The sequence below is a fragment of the Fusarium redolens genome (assembly GCF_020744475.1).
Source record: "Fusarium redolens strain MPI-CAGE-AT-0023 chromosome Unknown BKA55scaffold_1, whole genome shotgun sequence".
Lineage (NCBI taxonomy): Eukaryota > Fungi > Ascomycota > Sordariomycetes > Hypocreales > Nectriaceae > Fusarium > Fusarium redolens.
The window spans coordinates 2,294,433-2,312,625 of NW_025763664.1; the positions used below are offsets into that span (position 1 = coordinate 2,294,433).

General features: G+C 49.1%; 5 protein-coding genes across 5 annotated transcripts; 2 read left to right on the plus strand and 3 right to left on the minus strand.

Annotated features, from left to right (window-relative positions):
* Positions 1 to 150: 150 nt before the first annotated feature.
* Positions 151 to 709, plus strand: BKA55DRAFT_532350 (uncharacterized protein; the record flags this gene model as incomplete). The annotated part of the gene is made up of 3 exons (XM_046189326.1): positions 151 to 270; positions 309 to 643; positions 706 to 709. The coding sequence occupies 3 exons, from the start codon at positions 151 to 153 to the stop codon at positions 707 to 709; spliced, it is 459 nt and encodes a 152-aa protein (XP_046056475.1).
* Positions 710 to 3,781: 3,072 nt separating this feature from the next.
* Positions 3,782 to 6,289, minus strand: BKA55DRAFT_20202 (uncharacterized protein). Its single transcript, XM_046185114.1, has 2 exons — positions 4,997 to 6,289; positions 3,782 to 4,933 (listed from the first exon to the last, which is right to left on the minus strand). Exons 1-2 carry the CDS (start codon positions 6,199 to 6,201, stop codon positions 3,997 to 3,999), a joined length of 2,142 nt encoding a protein of 713 aa, XP_046056476.1. The 5' UTR covers positions 6,202 to 6,289; the 3' UTR covers positions 3,782 to 3,996.
* Positions 6,290 to 7,139: 850 nt separating this feature from the next.
* BKA55DRAFT_498991 (Decaprenyl diphosphate synthase-like protein) lies at positions 7,140 to 8,334 on the minus strand (the record flags this gene model as incomplete). The annotated part of the gene is made up of 3 exons (XM_046186608.1): positions 7,140 to 7,749; positions 7,800 to 8,059; positions 8,113 to 8,334. 3 exons carry the CDS (start codon positions 8,332 to 8,334, stop codon positions 7,140 to 7,142), a joined length of 1,092 nt encoding a protein of 363 aa, XP_046056477.1.
* A 2,524-nt stretch (positions 8,335 to 10,858) lies between these two features.
* On the plus strand, positions 10,859 to 14,803 carry BKA55DRAFT_20240 (family 63 glycoside hydrolase). Its single transcript, XM_046185115.1, has 8 exons — positions 10,859 to 11,186; positions 11,253 to 11,291; positions 11,348 to 11,465; positions 11,521 to 11,617; positions 11,727 to 12,354; positions 12,407 to 12,866; positions 12,922 to 14,166; positions 14,218 to 14,803. Exons 1-8 carry the CDS (start codon positions 11,063 to 11,065, stop codon positions 14,558 to 14,560), a joined length of 3,054 nt encoding a protein of 1,017 aa, XP_046056478.1. The 5' UTR covers positions 10,859 to 11,062; the 3' UTR covers positions 14,561 to 14,803.
* A 176-nt stretch (positions 14,804 to 14,979) lies between these two features.
* On the minus strand, positions 14,980 to 18,032 carry BKA55DRAFT_658706 (Mob1/phocein; the record flags this gene model as incomplete). The annotated part of the gene is made up of 10 exons (XM_046197529.1): positions 17,874 to 18,032; positions 17,365 to 17,812; positions 17,218 to 17,311; positions 17,038 to 17,171; positions 16,841 to 16,985; positions 16,104 to 16,329; positions 15,631 to 15,942; positions 15,389 to 15,481; positions 15,226 to 15,335; positions 14,980 to 15,190 (listed from the first exon to the last, which is right to left on the minus strand). The coding sequence occupies exons 2-10, from the start codon at positions 17,702 to 17,704 to the stop codon at positions 14,980 to 14,982; spliced, it is 1,665 nt and encodes a 554-aa protein (XP_046056479.1). The 5' UTR covers positions 17,705 to 17,812; positions 17,874 to 18,032.
* Between the last annotated feature and the right edge of the window lie 161 nt (positions 18,033 to 18,193).

Sequence of the window (18,193 nt, forward strand, 5' to 3'; positions counted from 1 at the left end):
CTTGTTATACGGTACTGCCTGTGAGGTATTGTTAAGCTTAGGCCGATAGAGGGCGGCGAGAAGCGATGACGAAATGGTTTGCGATATTCGGAGAGGATAGGACCAGGAGATAAGATCTAAAGGTCAAAGGGTCTCTTTCTTATCGTAAAAATGGTCTGGAATCAAAAAGGAAGAAACAGAGCGACTCGCGCATCAGGGTTCGGAGGGGGCTTGGGGATAGTTATAAACGAACGAACGACTCCACGAGGCAACTCCATGAAGTTTAGTCTAGTACGACGGCCATTTATTATGACTAGGACTAGGACTAGGAATGGGTAATGGAACTAGGGACGGGACCTCAATGGGGACCTCATGACGGGGACCGGAGGGTCCAAACGCCAGGGAAAGGATCCAAGACGCAAGACCGAGACAAGCAGGGCAAGGAAAGGCAAGATTCAAGGCGAACCCCGAACGATGAGCAACAGTCAGTAAGAAAAGAAGCTAAGGAGCGGCGCCACTGGGGCCAGCCCAGGGACGTTGGTGTTCGGTGTTGGTGTTTGGCACCTCATACTCATGCACGGGGCATTTGTTTAGCTCGGGATCGCACAATATTGGGTAATAGAAATCAAAGACTGGATGGACCTTTCGGGTCTGGGGACGTCAGGTGAGCATTCAACACGACACCATGGCTTGTCTGTCAGTCACTCACTGCCTGGACTGTCACAGTTAGTTGCCATTCCATCCATCATGAAATTTCGGTCAGTCAAGGATGAATATCCCAACTCACCAAGTATCCATCCATTCTATTAAGACCGCCCAATGATGAATTATTAGCGAGTAATGAGATGCCAAAAACCGTTGCCGCTCAGAAATCCAATGTCCAAACAAAGAAAAGAATTTCGCTGCAACCGCTAACGCCGGATCGGCCTAAAAAAAAGAGGTGTGCCACTCGATTGGATGAAACAAGTCGAGATTTGGTAATGAGAACGACCTCGCTGACAAGCCAAGACTAACAGAAAAAATCAGCTCCCCAACTGCTTTGCTTGACCGTCTGCTAATTTTGTCAAACCTCGTCTTGGCAACAACACGTCAAATTGCACATCATCTTGCTGACCATCAGATGTTTCTACAGTACAGTGCAGACCTGGATGTCCTTACCCCAGAATCTTGCATTGCGTCTTCAGGTATTCGTTTGACGTATGTTTATCCTGTACAACTTGCAACATGGAAGGCCATGTCACTTATACGAACTTGCACTATAAACTCCGCGGACAAGGCTCTTCCACCACCTCCTCCTCCTCCATGCGAGACAACCTTTTGATGAGCCAGCCAGTGGATTCTTACAGTTCAACAAGAACCAAACGTAACGTAGCAAAACGTAATACAATGACATCCTTTGTTAATGGATGGACGGCTGCATCTGTAGAGTATAGGTAGAGTAATAGAAACAACACAACCCCGCCCTCGTTTCACAGGAATTGCATCAAAAAGCCCCAGATCTCTAAATTAATGAATCACATATTGACAGATTCGCCGAGATTCTCGTGACCTGAATGTCGGGCACGTCGGGAGACCAGCAACGCCATTCGGCAATGGCCTTTTCTAAGCATCCGTTTCTTCTAGACCCCCCAAGCTAGAAGCTCCATGAACGACACCTACATAAAATAAAAATAAAAAAGGACATTACTATAGCGTACAATGGCCAGTCAGGTCACAAGGGCAGTCTGAAAACAGCAGAGTTTGAGGCGCTGCATGCTCCTCGGTACGAAAAAAAAAGTATCTTTGCCTCCAGATACCTTACCCTCTTTGCACCGCCGGCTTATTACCACCCCCAATCGTACAACGCCGCATGCTCTAACTGTCTCGAGGGACAGAAGCCGCCAGAGACGATAATTTGAGAGAAATATAAACGATAACGGTACGTAAAAGAGAGACATTTCCTTCGAGAACCGGCAAAGATGCCGGTCCCCAGATTTTCAGATCCTCAAGAAGGGTTCTTTTCAAGTAAACATAACCCTCTCCGGTGGGCATCGTCGTTACCAGCACCCCGTTTCCTCCGGCCCTAGTCGACGCCAACTGGAGCTTAAACACGCCAGGCCGAGACCGGCCACGGAGAAGAACCCCCCGACTCCAGCCGCCGAGGGAGCAGACAAGTCAGCCGGTGTCCTATTGTCAGTGGTAACTGATACCAATTACGCTAACATTGTAGTATCATGTCCTTACTCGCTCTCCTCCCTAAACCTCATCTCAATATTAACAGCCTTGAACAACCCCCAAATACTTATAAGCACAGACAGCCAAGAAACATACCACGTTCCTGAATCACACTGACCATATGATATGCCATAGTACGACTAGCATCCTGGCAACATGCGATTCAGCAGTTGCACGCGCCTCATAGTGTCTGGCTTAGATGAGATTGCTCAGCTCGTCCCCGGAATATCGTGTAATTAAGCTATATCGGCTGTTTCTCCAGATGACATGGGAAAGACACCACCTCATCAAACATGCACTCCAGACTGAGGCCCCTGAATACCTGTTGAATGCCAGCCGAGATCGTGATCACTCAGCAAAGGAGGTTCACAATAACATCATTGTGCAACATATTTATGCAACACCGATGCAGGTCCTCGAAATCATGATCGGATTTCGGCACCGTCGTCAAAACTTTCCAGATCTGTGCTTGACTACGAATATATCATCATAAGAATGTAATAACGTGATCGCCTCTCCGCGCCAGCGGACTCGGAGCGCGGCCGGGACACTTATACATAACTTATAAGCGCCGTGTACCCGCAGCCGCACCCCCGGAGCCTATCACCGAAGAAAAAAAAGGGAGAAAAGGTACTGGCCATTGAGAGGGACAAATTTACCCCGGATTTTCCTAAACGTCATGACCTAAGTCTGTCTCACTTTCCATCACTCTTCCAACGCGTCACTTGACTCCCACTGTCTAATAACCAACCCCCTTCCAAATTCCGAGCCTCCGGAACCTCCATCTCCGTGTGACGTTGTTGAGCTCGAAACCTTTCTAATCGCCTTCTCTTCTCTTCTCTCCCCTTACTTTCCTTACATAGCCTAGTTGATTGCTCCTCAACAACTTGCAGATCCTAGCTTCGCTACCGTGTGCTAGGAGCACTTGCAAGCCTCACAACCACCAGAATAAAAGAAGCTCCCCCTTGTCGCCTCTGCCGTTGGCCAATGCCTCAAGCTACCCCTTGCACTCTGGCGGCTCAGAAATCAATTACCTAACATTTTGCTCTTAGCGGTCTGCATGGTGAACCTCGTGACCACGGCTAGACCACCCTCGAACCTTGGTGTCAAGCTCGGCTGGGGTGGCTGTAATCTCAGCACAACCTAACCACCATCAGCTCCAGCTCAAACATCGTGACTTTTCTTCTCCTCTCTTCGCTTCTCCTCATCCAGTCATCACTAACACATTTCAAGCAAGTACTTCGATTGGTCAAATCCAACGGTGTATTGATTCCGTCCGGGGTGCCAATGTAATGTAATGTAATGTAATGCAATGCAATATACACCCCTCAACTCCCCCGCATTTTGCCCCTGGTTCTCCATCCATATCCGCATCTTCGCCTGCTACACCATAACGCTTTCTATAGAATTGGGAACAACACCTGGACAAATAGTCCCATCCCTTATACAGCACCTGCTAACGTCCAGATGAGAACTTGATAACATAACCCTCGGTACAATAAAACCTCCCTCAACCATTTGAGAACACCAGAAACAAAGAACGGGTACTGTATGACCGCGTCCACCGCCATCCCAAGAAACAAAGGAAACGCCGTCTGTCTGTCGTATACACTGGCCCATTCAGTCTATGGGCAGTGCAATTCGTTTTAGAACCAATCGTCGATTTCAAAATGAGGCCATCGTGACTGGCCCGTGACTCGCCCGTGACTCGTGTCACACAAATGTCGCCTGACCCTTATCGACCATTGGACTTCTTACCTCCCGCTTTGAGGCGTTCCTTGCAGTCCTCGCAATACCATTTCGCTACACCAAGTTAGCGTTTAATTCGTCGGATGGTTCAGTCCTCTGTTGCATTAACTTACCTGTTGATGTCGGTGCGACCTTCAGTCCAACACACTCCAGATGGAACCATTCGCGAGGACACTCAACAGCATCGCAAGCTACCATCTCGCCGTAGGAAACCCCATTACAGTAACAGTATGTTGGCTCATCTGCATCAACATCGCCCTCATCTTCGTCGCCCTGCATGCTGCTGTTCGTATCTTCTTCTGCCAGTTGAGCAGCAACAGCTGCATGAATGGTAGGTGCAGCTTTCTTCTGATTTTTCTTTCCAGTACCAATCCCGTCATTGTTCCTCGATGAGCGTGCTCGGGGCTGCACTGCTTCTTGAAACGTTGCCAATGCTGGTGTTGATGGTTTACTAGCTCGCCCGCTCTTTGTTGTTACTGTGGACGTCTGTGGAACTGGTGGTAGCGATTCGCTCTTGCGATCATTCTCGTCGGGCTTTTTGGTATCCTTCTTGCTGCCAGCCGTAGCAGCGGTGGTGGTGGCGGCGGTAGTAGTAACGATGGTGGTGGTGGTAGGAGTAGGGGCTGGAGGCGCTGATGCAGTTTCTGTTTTCTCGGCCTCCTTCTTAGGAACTTCGGTCTTGATCGGTGCACACGCCTCCTTTGGAGTCTTGGGTTCAGCACCGTTGCGAAGCGCACTAGCTGCTGGAGCTCCAGCGGCTGGCGTGCTAGTTGTATTACCATTGGGTTTATTAGAAGCCGATGATGTCGGCCTTGCCTTGTTGCTGTCCGTATTCACAGTCTGTATTGAGTTCTGTCGCGAACGAGTCCGAGCCGGGTTTGGAGTAGGAACCGGTACTGGTGATGCGCGAACAGGAGGTAGCTTTGGCTCAGGTAGCTCGGTGATGACGGGCGACGAGTTGACCGAATTGGATATACCAGTTACACCGTTCCTGCTACAAATCACCATGTTAGAACATACCGTGAGAGCATCTCCAACGGATTTTGGAACGTACCTCTTCTTAGACTGGCCGCTTCCTGAAGGAAGAGCTTTTCTTTTCTTGGGTGCCTCGGGTGCAGGAGTTGCTCTGGGGCTTGTTGTCTTCGCCTTTGGTGCAGCGTTTCCAAAAACCGAGCTCATTGCACGCTCTGTTGTCGCCGCAGCACCATTAGTCGTCTTCTCAACTTTGCGTCGCTTCTGTGGCGGGTTGCCGTTATTGGTCGCAGCCGTAGAAATGCCCAGTCCGACATTGGCAGTTTCTGTTGCTGTCGCTGTCTTCCGCGATTTAGCTGTCTTCTTTGGAGCTTCGGGCTTGTGTTTGCCATCATGGTCGTCTCCCTCCGAATCGTGGTTATGGGCATTAGCATGATTATGATTATTGTTGTGATTTCTCGAATTCTTCTTTGCTTGTACGGCTTGCTTGCGAGCATCGCTTCTAGCGGCTGCCTCGTCAGCAAGGGCCTGTGCTGCTGCAGATATGGCTGCGGCACCGTCGCGCCGCGTTCGATCGACATGTGAGGCCTTGGAGAAGCGATTTTCAGGATATGCCCAATGTGTGGTACTTCCCCATTTGGCCTCGTCACTAAATTCGCCTTCCAGGTGAGGCCAGACGTCTTCAATTCGAGTGAGCTGGGCTTGAAGTGCTTCATTGGCTGTCGAGATAACGTGGTTCTTTTCTTCGAGCGAAACAAGCATTTCTTGGATCTTGAGCGCGGTCTGGCGAAAGAGGTGGCGGCGAGGAAGATTGGACGGGTCGAAAACAGCATCCCTGTTCGATTCATCGACAGAAGGTACGCTTTGGACGCTATTGTTGAATGCAATACCACTTGAGCTATTCTGCGCACTCATAGGCGCCGAGCCAGGAGCATTGGCGCTGGATGCCTCGTTGTTCGGACGTGCCTCGGAAACAGGAGCGTTGGTGGCAGCTTCAACAAGTCGGAAGAGCTGATCTTCGGGGGTGAAAAGTTTGGCGTCAACCTCCTTGAGAAGTGTAAAATGCCGAACAAGTTCTTTTGGGAGCGCAGTAATGGCATCGGCAAAGTGTGTAATCGCAGGGAAAATGTCGATGGGCTGCTCGGCACCGCCGATTGAGTCTCTGCCAGCACCACCAGAACGACCCAAGTTCGCGATGCTTCGCGGAGGGTTCGTACGAGTCTGACGGACGGGCTGCGACCGGCGGTGCGACGAGTTCTCCGTCGCGGGCGCCTTGGCCGACTTCATGGTGGAAAACGCGAAAGAGTAGAGAGGACTGAGGCGGCTCGGTCGATCAGTTCGAGATTAGACGGCGGGACGAAGCTGGTGGCAGAAAGTTTGGATCAAGAGAGAGATATGATGTGAATGGCAAGTAAATAGGCAAGTAACAGTTGGTATAGGCCAGGTAGAAACAAAAGGCTATGTCATTTTGCGCTCTGGTGCCATAAGTGGTGAGAAGAATCTGTGTATAATGAGGAGGGGAGAAAAGAGAGCACGCGTAGTAGCAGAAACGAAAGCGGGATGGGATATGGATGGCTGTCTGTCTTCCACTCCCCTTCGATTTTGGAGACTCAACGCTGCGAATGCCGCGGCGCCCACTGTACACCCTGTAACTTTAGAGACGTACAGCGACTCACAGGACCCGACCCGCAGACCCGGAGAAACCAGCCCCCGATGACGGAGTATCCTTATCGAAAATGGCACATGCGACTGAAATCAATGTTGACTTTTGACCAGATTAGTCTCTAAGTTAGCAATTACGTCAAATTCAGCTACGATGCCTTTGTTTTCTTTCACTATTTCAATTCCATGTTTGAATCTAATGTTCAAGCCTTTAGCGGTTAATCAGATATGGATCACGGAGGAATGTCCTACACCGCGTGGGGTATCAATATCGATAGCCATTTCGTCATAACCTCACATCCATCAGTTGATTAGAGACACTGTTTACAAAGAGCTAGGAATTGAACCAGTATAGAACCAACGCAAACAAGCTTATTTTGTACAAACTAGGATAATGGCATGATGAGCGTATTAAAGTCTATCGCTCACTAACCCCAGCAAGACTAACACCAAAATCTTCAAATTTCACACGCCTTTCTCAACCATCCCAAGACCGCTTTATCATGATCGAAAGCTGTTTGGGTTTTCTACTCAACCAGGGTATCGCTGCCACCAGAATCAAATCACGCTGTAACAGAAGAAGGCCGAACCACCGCCTCGTCGCGATCCTTCTGCTTTTGCCTCCATTGCCACTCCAGCAATATCCAGATGAAGTCCTTGAGGTCGAAGTCGGGCCACAAAGTATCGATAAAGAAGATCTGTGTATCTTGATGGCATTGCCAGAGCATGAAGTCGCTGAGGCGTTCCACTCCACTGGTTCGCACAAAGATATCTAGGGGCGGGTCGTTTGCAGTGTACATGTGCTTGTCCAAGGTCTCGGCTGTAATTGTTTCAGGGTTTGGTAAGCCCGAAAGGCTGGCAGCGCTGTTTCTTGCGCGCAGACGAGGAGGAGGAGAGTCAGGTTGCAGTGTAGGCGATGAGGAATCGCCATCGCTGTCCTTCTTGGCATCATCTCCATCTAATGGTTCGACCTCTTCGGGGAGGACATCGGGGATTGTAGGTAGTCCCTCACGACCATCCAGCTGGCGCGAAAGGATCTTCTGTCGGATTCGAGATGGGGAGAAGGGTGTGCTTCGAGGAGGTGTGGGAGCGAGAAATTCTTGCACTGTTGATTTTACGGCGGTTGTGATCTCGGCTCGCGAGGTGTATGGGAAGCAAATGTTCAGAACGGCCCTGGATACGCGTTAGCAATCGGTTCGCACCTCCGGATACAATGAACTGACTTGTTGTTGTGCTTGGTTCTCGCGACAGCCTTATCGACTACTTCAAGAACATCGCTTCGGATCATCTCGCGCTGGCCCAAGACGCGCACACGGGCGCCGTAACGATCAAGGATATGGCCATATTTTGTCAGTTGCTCCAGCTTGATCTTGGCCAGCTCCATCAGACCCTCGACCTCATATTTTGGTCGATTGAAGTTTTCAATACTGAAGGCATACACAGTCACGACCTTGACTCCGGACTTGTAGCAGATTTCCATAATCTAGATATTGCATGTCAGCACGTCGCGCAATTGCTGGATCGCAGATAACATACCCTAGCCAGCGCCTCGAAACCTCGGTGATGTCCCTCTACGGTCTCCATTCTGTGGTTTCGAGCATATCGTCGGTTGCCGTCCATCTCAAAAGATACATGTTGAGGGATGGGACCTTGCTTAAGGGCGCCAATGAGAAGCTCGCGAAGCTGGCGCATAGCCCATTCTCCGGGAGGAGATTCGACAATTACCCTCCGGAGAAATGATGATATAGCATCAGACATTGTATTTGTTTTGTGTTCCGAGGTTTCAGTTTGGAGAATAATCGAGAAGGAAAAAAGTCGGGTGGAATAGTGAACGTGTTATCGAGTGTCGCTAGCTTAATTCAGATGTATGTATAACTTAGGCGGTATGAGACGGAATTCGGAATTCGAGAAGAGTTTATGAAAATGGTATAACTGAGAACCGGCTTTAATAATTGATATGGAAAAACGATCGCCAGATGGCAAATAAACGAAGGTGACGACGAATTGACAAGACAGCCACGAAGCCTATGGTGGCGGAGTAGACATCTGACGATGGGGATGAGGCTTGTTGAGGCGAGGCGTAGGTTGGCTACGTTGGAACAGGTTGGCACAAGCTTGGCGGTGTTTGAAGCAGGGCACCTCAGCTTTTCTGTACCTGCGACGAGTGAGCTTCTTAGGTGCCACAGGGATGGTCCTGGTCCAATGATTTCTCTCTCGACACAGGTGGCTTAACGTCATTTTCAGGAACAGGCGCTGTGTCGTTTATAATGGCACAGCTGACTGGGCATGTTTACCACAAGCCTATTGCAATTAACCATGGCGTGAGGTTTAACAAGGATCGGGATGTTCGGGAGAAGTCATCATGAGTTGAGTGATTCAGCCCCTAGCAGGGGATCATGGGAGATCATGTTAGTGGACTGTCTACCCTGGAACATCAGGATTGATTTTGATGCTTTTCCGAAATTGAGCTTTTTCTTTCATGTGATCGATCGCAGTTGTCTTCGGGAATGAATATTTAAAATTATGTTTGGTTCCATCGTAAATGCTGATCAGGCTGGCATTGTGGCTTTGAAGTCTGTCAAAAGACACAACGATTATCAAGTACTTGACCTCTTTATACTCTCAGTTAGTATAGTGCTTGGCTTTCTGTATAGAAGCATAGACACTGAGCTTTTGTACGCTTATTTACTCCGTACTCGCTTCATATATAGCCTGCCGTGACGTCTCGAGCTCTCGATACAGGGTATTCGTAGGTAACACAAAGCAGTGTTAGTAACGCAACACATGGAAATTTATAATTAAACCTAATAAACTTGGGTTGCAATGTTTGTTTTCGACCTGTCCGTAAGATATTCATCTATAATCCCTTACTAGTTTGGGGATTGACATGATGAGTCTAGTATCTTAAAGCAAGCTTCTCCCTTGGTTGGTGTTCGGAACAACTCATCAATCTAATATCCTTCTGCTAAGTTATTCTTCTCACCAGGCTCTATCATGTTTCGTTGGACCTCTTCATATTGAGTATATAATCGTTCATAGCAAACAGTTTGGATATAATTGTTATGACTTTGTATAAAAGTTCAACTAGAACCACTCGTACATAATTTGAGCTTTCAAATGCCGTCTCAACGTTATTTTTCGTTATTATTATGATATGATCCATATCGATGGCAGGGAATGGATCTCCAACACCCTCGCATCTGCAGCTGGGCAACACGTATGTATGGGGCACAAGTTTGGAGTAGACAAGGATAAGACAAGAGAGAATCCTGACCTTCCCCAGCCAAGATTTCCCCAGCTGGGTAAACCGAAAAACTCTATCCACATCCTAATGGTATCTCTTGATTTTGTGGATTTTATCGATTTTCCTTGACTCGAGTTTACCAAAAATAGGACTTGTCATATTCTGTTTTTATGAAAGGGCATGGTCCAGAACCTTGATTCTGACAACAGCGCTCAACTTTTTCTTCTTCTTTTTTTTTTCCCTCACTAGAGATACGTCATTACCGCATTGAAAAACCTCAGAAAGCTTTTTAGCGTTGCGGATTAGGTACTATGAGACGCCACCATGCATACGCCATGCTTCACCGGCATGTAAAAGCTGTCTCTGTGGTGAACGCTTCATGACTCTCGTATAAGAGAAATGATGTGTAACATGACAAGATTGTTTCTCACTTGTGTATCATTCAGTGTTTCTCTTGTTGGCAGAGCATTCTCAGAGCAGACAAGACTGTAATGCTCTTATCCAACTGTAAGCCCGCCGAGTGATGGCCGATGATGGTGTTCTTGGTGGAGTTGAAGAGCCATGTCCATGTCTGGCCGCCTGTTGCTAACCGTAGAGTTCAATGTCACTCTACTGCAAGAGCTGGTAGGTCTAGTACCAATTCAGAGACAAATATCCATGTTTGGAGAACAGCGGAGGATATGCAGCGGCCGCTGATACAATCGGTTGGCCAGCGATCCCCGTTGAACCATGTGCCATGTGCTATCCTTGGGTTATCAGTAAAACCAGGAACAAAAAATCAACTTCAACAAGACAGGAGGAAGCCACAACAGACAACAAGACAGCTAAACTAGCTCAAGCCTCAGGCACAACCGAAACTATCATTCTTGATCCTACACACCATCGTCGATCCCGTGTGTCTGTTTGTCTCGCCTTTTTGGTAACGTGTAGGCTAAGGACCAGTAGCTAACGTTGAGAGCTGTTTTTCTTACTTGGTCTCTTTTCTTCTAACCTCTCACCTCCTCTTCCTCTTCCTCCTCTTCTCTTCATCTCCTCCTCACCAGAGGAGACTCACCTACAATCTTGAAGCTTCTGGTCATCGTCTTTTCATCTTTTACTTTGTTATTCTTCCCCTCTCCGCTTCCCCACACGCTCCAATTGACCTCATCATCCCCCACCAAAGTAAACCGTTGCTACCCCTCGTCGATCGTCGCCCGTGCTTCCCGCCCCTCGTTGAGCTCTCGTTGAGCTTCATTCTGAGCCATGGTTGTTCATGACGGTCACGAATACCTCACTGAGGAAGAGAGACGTCTCAAGGAGGATCGCGATCGCACCAAGTACTGGAAGAAATGGGGTCCTTACGTTGCTGAGAGACAATGGGCTACAGGCATGTGATTCTGACAGTGGTCAACCAGGACCAGTCATGATAAGTCAATTGCTAACCAACGCAAAGTCCGAGAGGATTATAGTCACGATGGAGACGCTTGGAGTCGTAAGTCACCTTTTTTAATGGCGCATTGCGTCCCCGATACTAACAAGTTACGTCAGACTTCCCTCACGACCACGCTCGATCGCGCGCATTTCGTTGGGGCGAAGACGGTATCGCTGGTGTCTGCGATACTCACGGCTATCAAAACATTGGCTTCAGCTTCTGGAACGAGGAAGAGTTAGTCACTTATAACTATCTCATATACTCCCCATGATTGCTAATAACTCTTCAGTGAATTCCTCAAGGAGCGTCTCTTTGGTCTCTCAAATCCCCAGGGCAACCATGGCGAAAGTGTAAAAGAGGCTCACTTCCACGTCGATAACACTCCTGTCAGTCAGACTCGTATCGTACTCTCACTCAATTGGCCTGCTAACGATTCAATTAGACTGTAATTCACCCGCTTTCTCAAACTCACTCTAAGCTGACCAGTCATGATAGCACTCGTACATGAAATTCCTTTACAAATATCCACAGAAAAAGTTCCCTTATAAAGATCTGATCGACGAAAACGCTCGACGAGGAAAGGAAGATAAGGAATACCAGATCACCGATACCGGCGTCTTTGACGAAGACAGATACTGGGACATCTTCATTGAGACTGCGAAAGAGACCGATGACCCCGATGAGATCCTCTTTCGAGTCACTGCCTGGAACCGTGGCCCCGACCCTGCGCCTCTCCACATCATTCCCCAGGTTTGGTTCCGCAACACTTGGAGCTGGGGCCGTGAGCCAGAGGAGAAGAAGCCTTCAATTAAATACGTCGACGAGAATGTGGCCAAGTCCAACCACTGGAGCCTGGGAGAGCGACACTTCCTGTGCTCCCCCTCGCCCGGTGTTGGCTCCAGCGGCGACGATGTGATGCCCCAATTCATGTTCACTGAAAACGATACCAACTTCAAGGCCCTCTACGACCAAAAGAACAAGCAACCCTATGTCAAGGATGCGTTCCACCGATACATCGTCGACGGAGAGAAGGAGGCTGTTAACCCTGCCAAGACTGGCACAAAATGTGCTGCATGGTTCAACTTTAACGAAGACGGCGGTGTTAACCCTGGCGAATGTGCTGGTAAGAACACTCGATTTGGAACTACAAAACTTGCGACTAACTCCTGATCTAGTTGTTCGATTCCGCTTCACCAGGAGAGACGATAGCTACCTCGACGAGGAAGACTTCGACGATGTTATTGAGAGCCGCAAGGAGGAGGCCGACGAGTTCTACTACAGACTCAGTCCTCTTCCCATGGCAGATGACTTGCGCAACATTCAGCGACAAGCTTTCTCCGGCATGATGTGGACTAAGCAGCATTATCACTTCATCTGGGACCACTGGGCGAATGGGGATCCTACTATGCCACCTCCCCCAGCTTCCCGGAAAGACATCAGAAACTCGGCCTGGAAACATATGCACTGTGATGATATTTTATCCATGCCCGATTCATGGGAGTATCCTTTCTTTGCTGCTTGGGATAGTGCCTTTCACTGTATTCCATTGGCAATGATTGACCCCGACTTTGCCAAGAAGCAGCTTGATTTGTTCACTCGAGAGTGGTACTGTCATCCCAACGGACAGTTGCCAGCGTAAGTGACTTGCTCTGCTCGAACCCTGGGAAAATTTGTGTTAACATGTCTCCAGATATGAATGGAACTTTGGTGATGTGAATCCCCCAGTTCATGCCTGGGCGACTTTCAGGACGTTCAAGATTGAGCGTAAGATGTATGGTCGTCAGGACTTGGATTTCCTAGAGCGCGTATTCCAGAAGCTACTCCTTAATTTCACCTGGTGGGTGAATCGTAAGGATGCCGATGGCAAGAACGTGTTCGAAGGAGGTTTCTTGGGTCTGGACAACATTGGCTTGTTCAACCGCTCAGAGCCTCTTCCCACTGGCGGTGTCCTAGAGCAAGCCGACAGTACTGGATGGATGGCGTTCTACTGTCTTTCTATGCTTAACATTGCTCTTGAGCTGGCCAAGCATCGCCGAATTTACGAGGATATCGCATCCAAGTTCTTCGAGCACTTCATCTTCATTAGTGATGCGATGACCTTCAGAACCGGCCACAAGGACGAAAAGTCTCTGTGGAATGAGGAGGATGGCTTCTACTATGATGCTATCTCCTGGGGTGGCCCATGGATCCAGCAGCTGCCCGTACGATCGCTTGTGGGCTTGATCCCTCTTTATGCGACCATTACTCTGGAACCAGAGTTGATCAATAGACTCCCTTCTTTCAAGAAGAGAGTTGACTGGTTCATCGAGAACCGATGCGATCTGGCTGAGAGAAACATGGCCAGTATCCGAAAGCGAGGTAAGGGCAACCGTATTCTGTTGTCCATCGTAAGCAAGGACCGATTGGAGAAGATCCTCAAGCGCATGCTCGACGAAGACGAGTTCTTCAGTGACCACGGTATTCGCTCCCTCTCCAAGTTTCACAAGGAGAACCCATTCTCCATGGACGTCAACGGTCAGAAGTTCTGTGTCGGATACGTGCCGGGCGACTCAGATAGTGGTCTGTTTGGCGGCAACAGTAACTGGAGAGGTCCTATTTGGCTCTGTGTCAACTTCCTGCTCGTGGAATCACTGCAACGGTTCTTCCTCTTCTACGGACCAGACTTCCAGGTCGAGTGTCCGACTGGTAGCGGTGACTACATGCACCTGGGCAAGGTATCTGAAGAGATTCAGCACCGTTTGCAGCACCTTTTCGCCCGTACTGATGACGGAAGACGCAGCATCAACGGTGGCGATGATCGTCTTGACTTTGATGAGCACTGGAAGGATTACCTTTGGTTCCACGAGTTCTTTGATGGTGATAATGGTCGTGGTTTGGGAGCTACTCACCAATGTGGATGGACTGGACTGATTGCTCGCATGATTCACGATACTGGGTATGTTTTGAGTAATCTTTTAGTACTGAACATGTTTGCTAATATCTATAGCGTCAACTGCCGTCTCCCTCATACTCCTCGCACGCCTTCAATTGCCATGAGTCACTACTTTGACGACATCTTCCATCGAAGCGTCGACACGGGTGTTCCTCACTCTGGCATGCCTCGCATCAGGCGGTCGTCCACAGCTCGGTCAATTGGTGCCCGCAGTGACTTTGACGATGACACCCGCTCTGTGACTAACTCCATCTATCACGATGATCCTGATCGAGCTAGGGAGCGCACTGAAGCCGATGCTCACATGCACAGCTACGTCTCTGAGCAGCTTGAGAGGTACAAAGATGATAAGAAGCAGAACTATGAGCATGATGATGAGTTCGAGACTAAAGCATAGGAGGCTTGCACGGTTACTGTGTGAATGGAAAGATTGGCGCTTTCAAGAGGAGGAAATAAGTAATTGGGCGTTTTCAAAAGCAGGCCTTGTCAATTGTGCCGTGTTCTGGAGTAGCAAGGTATCCTGAGTTTATGGGCTTAGACATATCATTCAGCAACCCAAGTAGTCATGATACAGTAGAGGTCCTCCTCTTTCATATTGTTTTATCTGTGATGAAAATCCAATGACATCACATCATGACAACATGTCGTAAACACGTTAAAATCACTGAAATCAGTTGTTTGATTTGAGTGAAGATATCGATTCTGTGTGAGCGTGTCTTCCGGCAAGTCAGACATATTCACCATTGGTTACAACAGATAGACAAACAAACTGAAAGTCATCACGCCGAACAAAAAGAATTCAATTGGGGAACTGCTTTATTGCACGCCCTGTTCACACCCTCCTACACTGTTCTTTCCATCGACGCTCTCCCCATTCTTCTCCCCTAGCCCGGGGATACAACAGCAATTGGGCTCGGAGGACTTAAAAAAGAAACAGGCGGAAGAGCAGCCCCAGAAGCCGGCGGGCAACCCGCTTAGAGCTAGTTTTGCGTGGTAACGGATCCCACGAGACGAGGCAAAGGAGATACTAATAGAGTTTGTATACTATGGTGGTGGTTTTACAGAGAGTCCGTGAGGAGCTTGTTCATCTTGGCGATGCGGGAAGAGACGCTGAGGTCGATGGTTCGGTCGCCAATCTCAACGACGAGTCCGCCAATAATCTCGGGGTTAACCTAAGGGAGAGGGTTAGGAGTTTAGTCGTGGTTATGGCATGATTTAGACATACCTCGTTGGTGACCTTGAGCTTCTGGCCCTGGCCGACGTAGGCAGACTTGGAGACAGCAGTCTCCAATCGGTTGAGAGTTCGCTTGTCAAGAGCCTAGAGGCAACAATATTAGTTCATTGTCCTTTGTGTTCCATGCCATGATATCCTTCTGCTCATCCATCCTTGTCGTATCCCCAGTATAGATTTGCTGTGACGTAGCTTCCACTTCCAACCCATGTCGATTGATATATGCCCAAACGTACCTGAGCGCTAGTAACAGTGAGCTCAACCTCTCCGCGGGCGGCAGAGATGATGGAAGAGAACTTCTCAACAACACCGGGGATGAGTCCAAGTCGGTTGTTCTCGGCGAGGGTGGCGAGGAAGTTCTTGACGGTCTCGTCCTTGGTGTTGATCTGCTTCTCGAGCTCCTGGACGATGGCCTTCTTGTCGGCCACGGTGAGGGTAGGGGCGGACAGGACAGCGCCGAGCTTGGGGTCCTTCTCGATGAGAGCGCCGAGCCTGTTCAGGGCATCGGCAGCTGCGTCGATGCTCGAGGTCTTAACGGCGGCAGTGTACTAAATTGACGCAAAAGAAAAAATTGCGTGTCAGCGACGATGCGATTCCAATTGAGGTTTCTGTGGCATGACGAGGGGAGTGCAATTGGCCCACCGAGCCAATTGGCACATGAAAGGTTCGAGGTACAATATTTTCTTCATTGTAGGTGGTGCTTTATTACCAGAGCAGTAGCATATGTGCCATCAACGCCGAAGACGGAAATCGGGGGCTTGACTTCGGTCGAGGCAGCGGCAGCGAAGGATCGGACGGGGGCGGCTCGGAGGGCGAGGGCTCGCTGAGGAGCGGCGACTCGGGCGGCGCGGAGGACCTGTCGCGAGAACATGACGGCGGCTGCTTTGACGAGGAGGAGGGAGATGAGGAGAAGGGTGTTGATGGTTGATGTTCGGCTTCGATTCACTTGGAGGTTGTTGCTAGACTGGGGTCTCGGCAATTTTCGGGCGCTCGATGCCTTACGTCCGTTCCAGGCATCCACTTTCTGATTACATAACTCAATATCAAATATCATGTATCAAACGTTTGCAACTCTTGGCTTTTCAGTTTCTACCAGAGAAGGTCAATCGGTTCATGAAATACTAAAAGAAAAACTTGTTGTTTCCTCAGGACTAATTCTTGTTAACGCACATGCAAGTTACTATAGTGCGGAACCCCAATGGCGCGGAACGACTAACAACATGCTCCCTACCAATCATGATCATACAGCCAAACAGCTTCTTACACTCTAGAACCTTTCCTCAAACGCCCAAAACTCCCAGTTGCTAAGTTTCAGTACCTGTACCAGTTCCTTCACTCTCAAACATCTCCTAGTCGCTCTTGAGCATGCTGTCCACCAGATCACCAAGAGGACCCCAGTAATCTCTGCCACTCGCCAGGCCGTGCTCATCAACAAACAGCACGTACTGCTTGAAGCTTGTGTTTAGGTGCGGCTCAAGACCAAGCTCGCGAATCACGGGGTAGTGGTGGCAGTAGATGTGTGCATATACACGGTACATGCGTTTGAAGATCTGACGAACCAGTGCTGGGAATGATTTGGGGAAGGGTACGCCTGGTAACTATTAGTGTAAGTTCCCGAGACTATGAAATGATCCAATGCCTACCGATCTTGCTGGGCAAGACTTGTTCGTTGTCAATGTTCGCCTGCACCCATGACATGAGTTGCTCGATGTATGCTGGCGCAGGCATCTTGGTTGGACGCTTGTAGTTCTCATTGTCTTGCCACAAATACTCGAACCTAGTTCTGTCAGCTTCCGAGTTGTCCCTGGCTTAAAGAATCTTACTCATCTGTAGCCTTCATTTCAGGGCATGACTGTGGTGAGCAGAACTCGGTAATGGCACCGTAGAGAAGGTTGATCTGGTTATAGAAGTCCACCACTGAGCCATCAAATTAGCCACGTCTCCTCACAATGCGCAACCTCGTAACTCACTGTTGACAGCTAGCCATTCATTCTCGTCCTCGCCTTCTGGAAGCTTGACAACCTTGCGCAAGCTGCCACCACCAAGCGTCACCTCAGCATATTGTCGTAACTGGTAACTGGCCGAGCCGCCCTTGCCCACGCGCGGGCGGAATTGGTTCCTCGTCCGCTGGTTACTATTCACCAAAGTTCCCGGGTTAGCAAGTGTCAATTCATCCACGAACATCAGAGGTTCCCCTGATAGCGAGACGGGTATAATGGTCGTTTCCAACTGCTGCATCGTCAAGAGCGACTTCGGGTTCAAGTATCGAAACATGCTGGCGGTGTGCGGCGACGAACACGGGGACTCCATGATTGTGGTGTTTGGGAATAATTTAGAGAGACTAACACGGTAGTTAAGAAGGCTTGAGCCATTGTGAGCGGCGATATCGACGAGGTCTCAAAAGGTCGAGTTGCGATGCTATTGCATTCCAGCGGTTAGCGGGGCAATCAATCATGGGCTATAGTGAGGGGAGACAAACAAGGCTGGGTAATGAGACAGATACCTCCAATCTTTCGTGTGAATAATTAGATGCGATATTTGCAGAAGCGTAACTGCTAGGATGGTGTTTTGTGTATTGTTTTGGTAAAGGGGTTGCGGCTGAACCTTATTGTTGAGGGTGATAGGGCAAAGGTGCAATAGGTAAGGTTGAGTTGTACGTTATCGATGGCGTAGGACGGTTGCACTGTTTACTCTATTTCCTGATTGGTTTGGTTGCTACGGAGCCTGGTCATCCCACGAACCCCACCATCAGCTTTAAGCTTGATACCTGTCTAGCCCGTGCATTTGGCGATTAAATCT

What these genes read in the sequence shown, in the direction of transcription:
- BKA55DRAFT_20202 (XM_046185114.1), bottom strand. Translation starts at nt 6,201, where the DNA reads ATGAAGTCGGCCAAGGCGCCCGCGACGGAGAACTCGTCGCACCGCCGG. An exon ending in AGCGGCCAGTCTAAGAAGAG is followed by an intron (nt 4,934 to 4,996) that starts GTACGTTCCAAA and finishes GATTTGTAGCAG; the next exon opens with GAACGGTGTAACTGGTATAT.
- BKA55DRAFT_20240 (XM_046185115.1), top strand. Translation starts at nt 11,063, where the DNA reads ATGGTTGTTCATGACGGTCACGAATACCTCACTGAGGAAGAGAGACGT. An exon ending in TGAGAGACAATGGGCTACAG is followed by an intron (nt 11,187 to 11,252) that starts GCATGTGATTCT and finishes ACCAACGCAAAG; the next exon opens with TCCGAGAGGATTATAGTCAC. An exon ending in AGCTTCTGGAACGAGGAAGA is followed by an intron (nt 11,466 to 11,520) that starts GTTAGTCACTTA and finishes ATAACTCTTCAG; the next exon opens with TGAATTCCTCAAGGAGCGTC.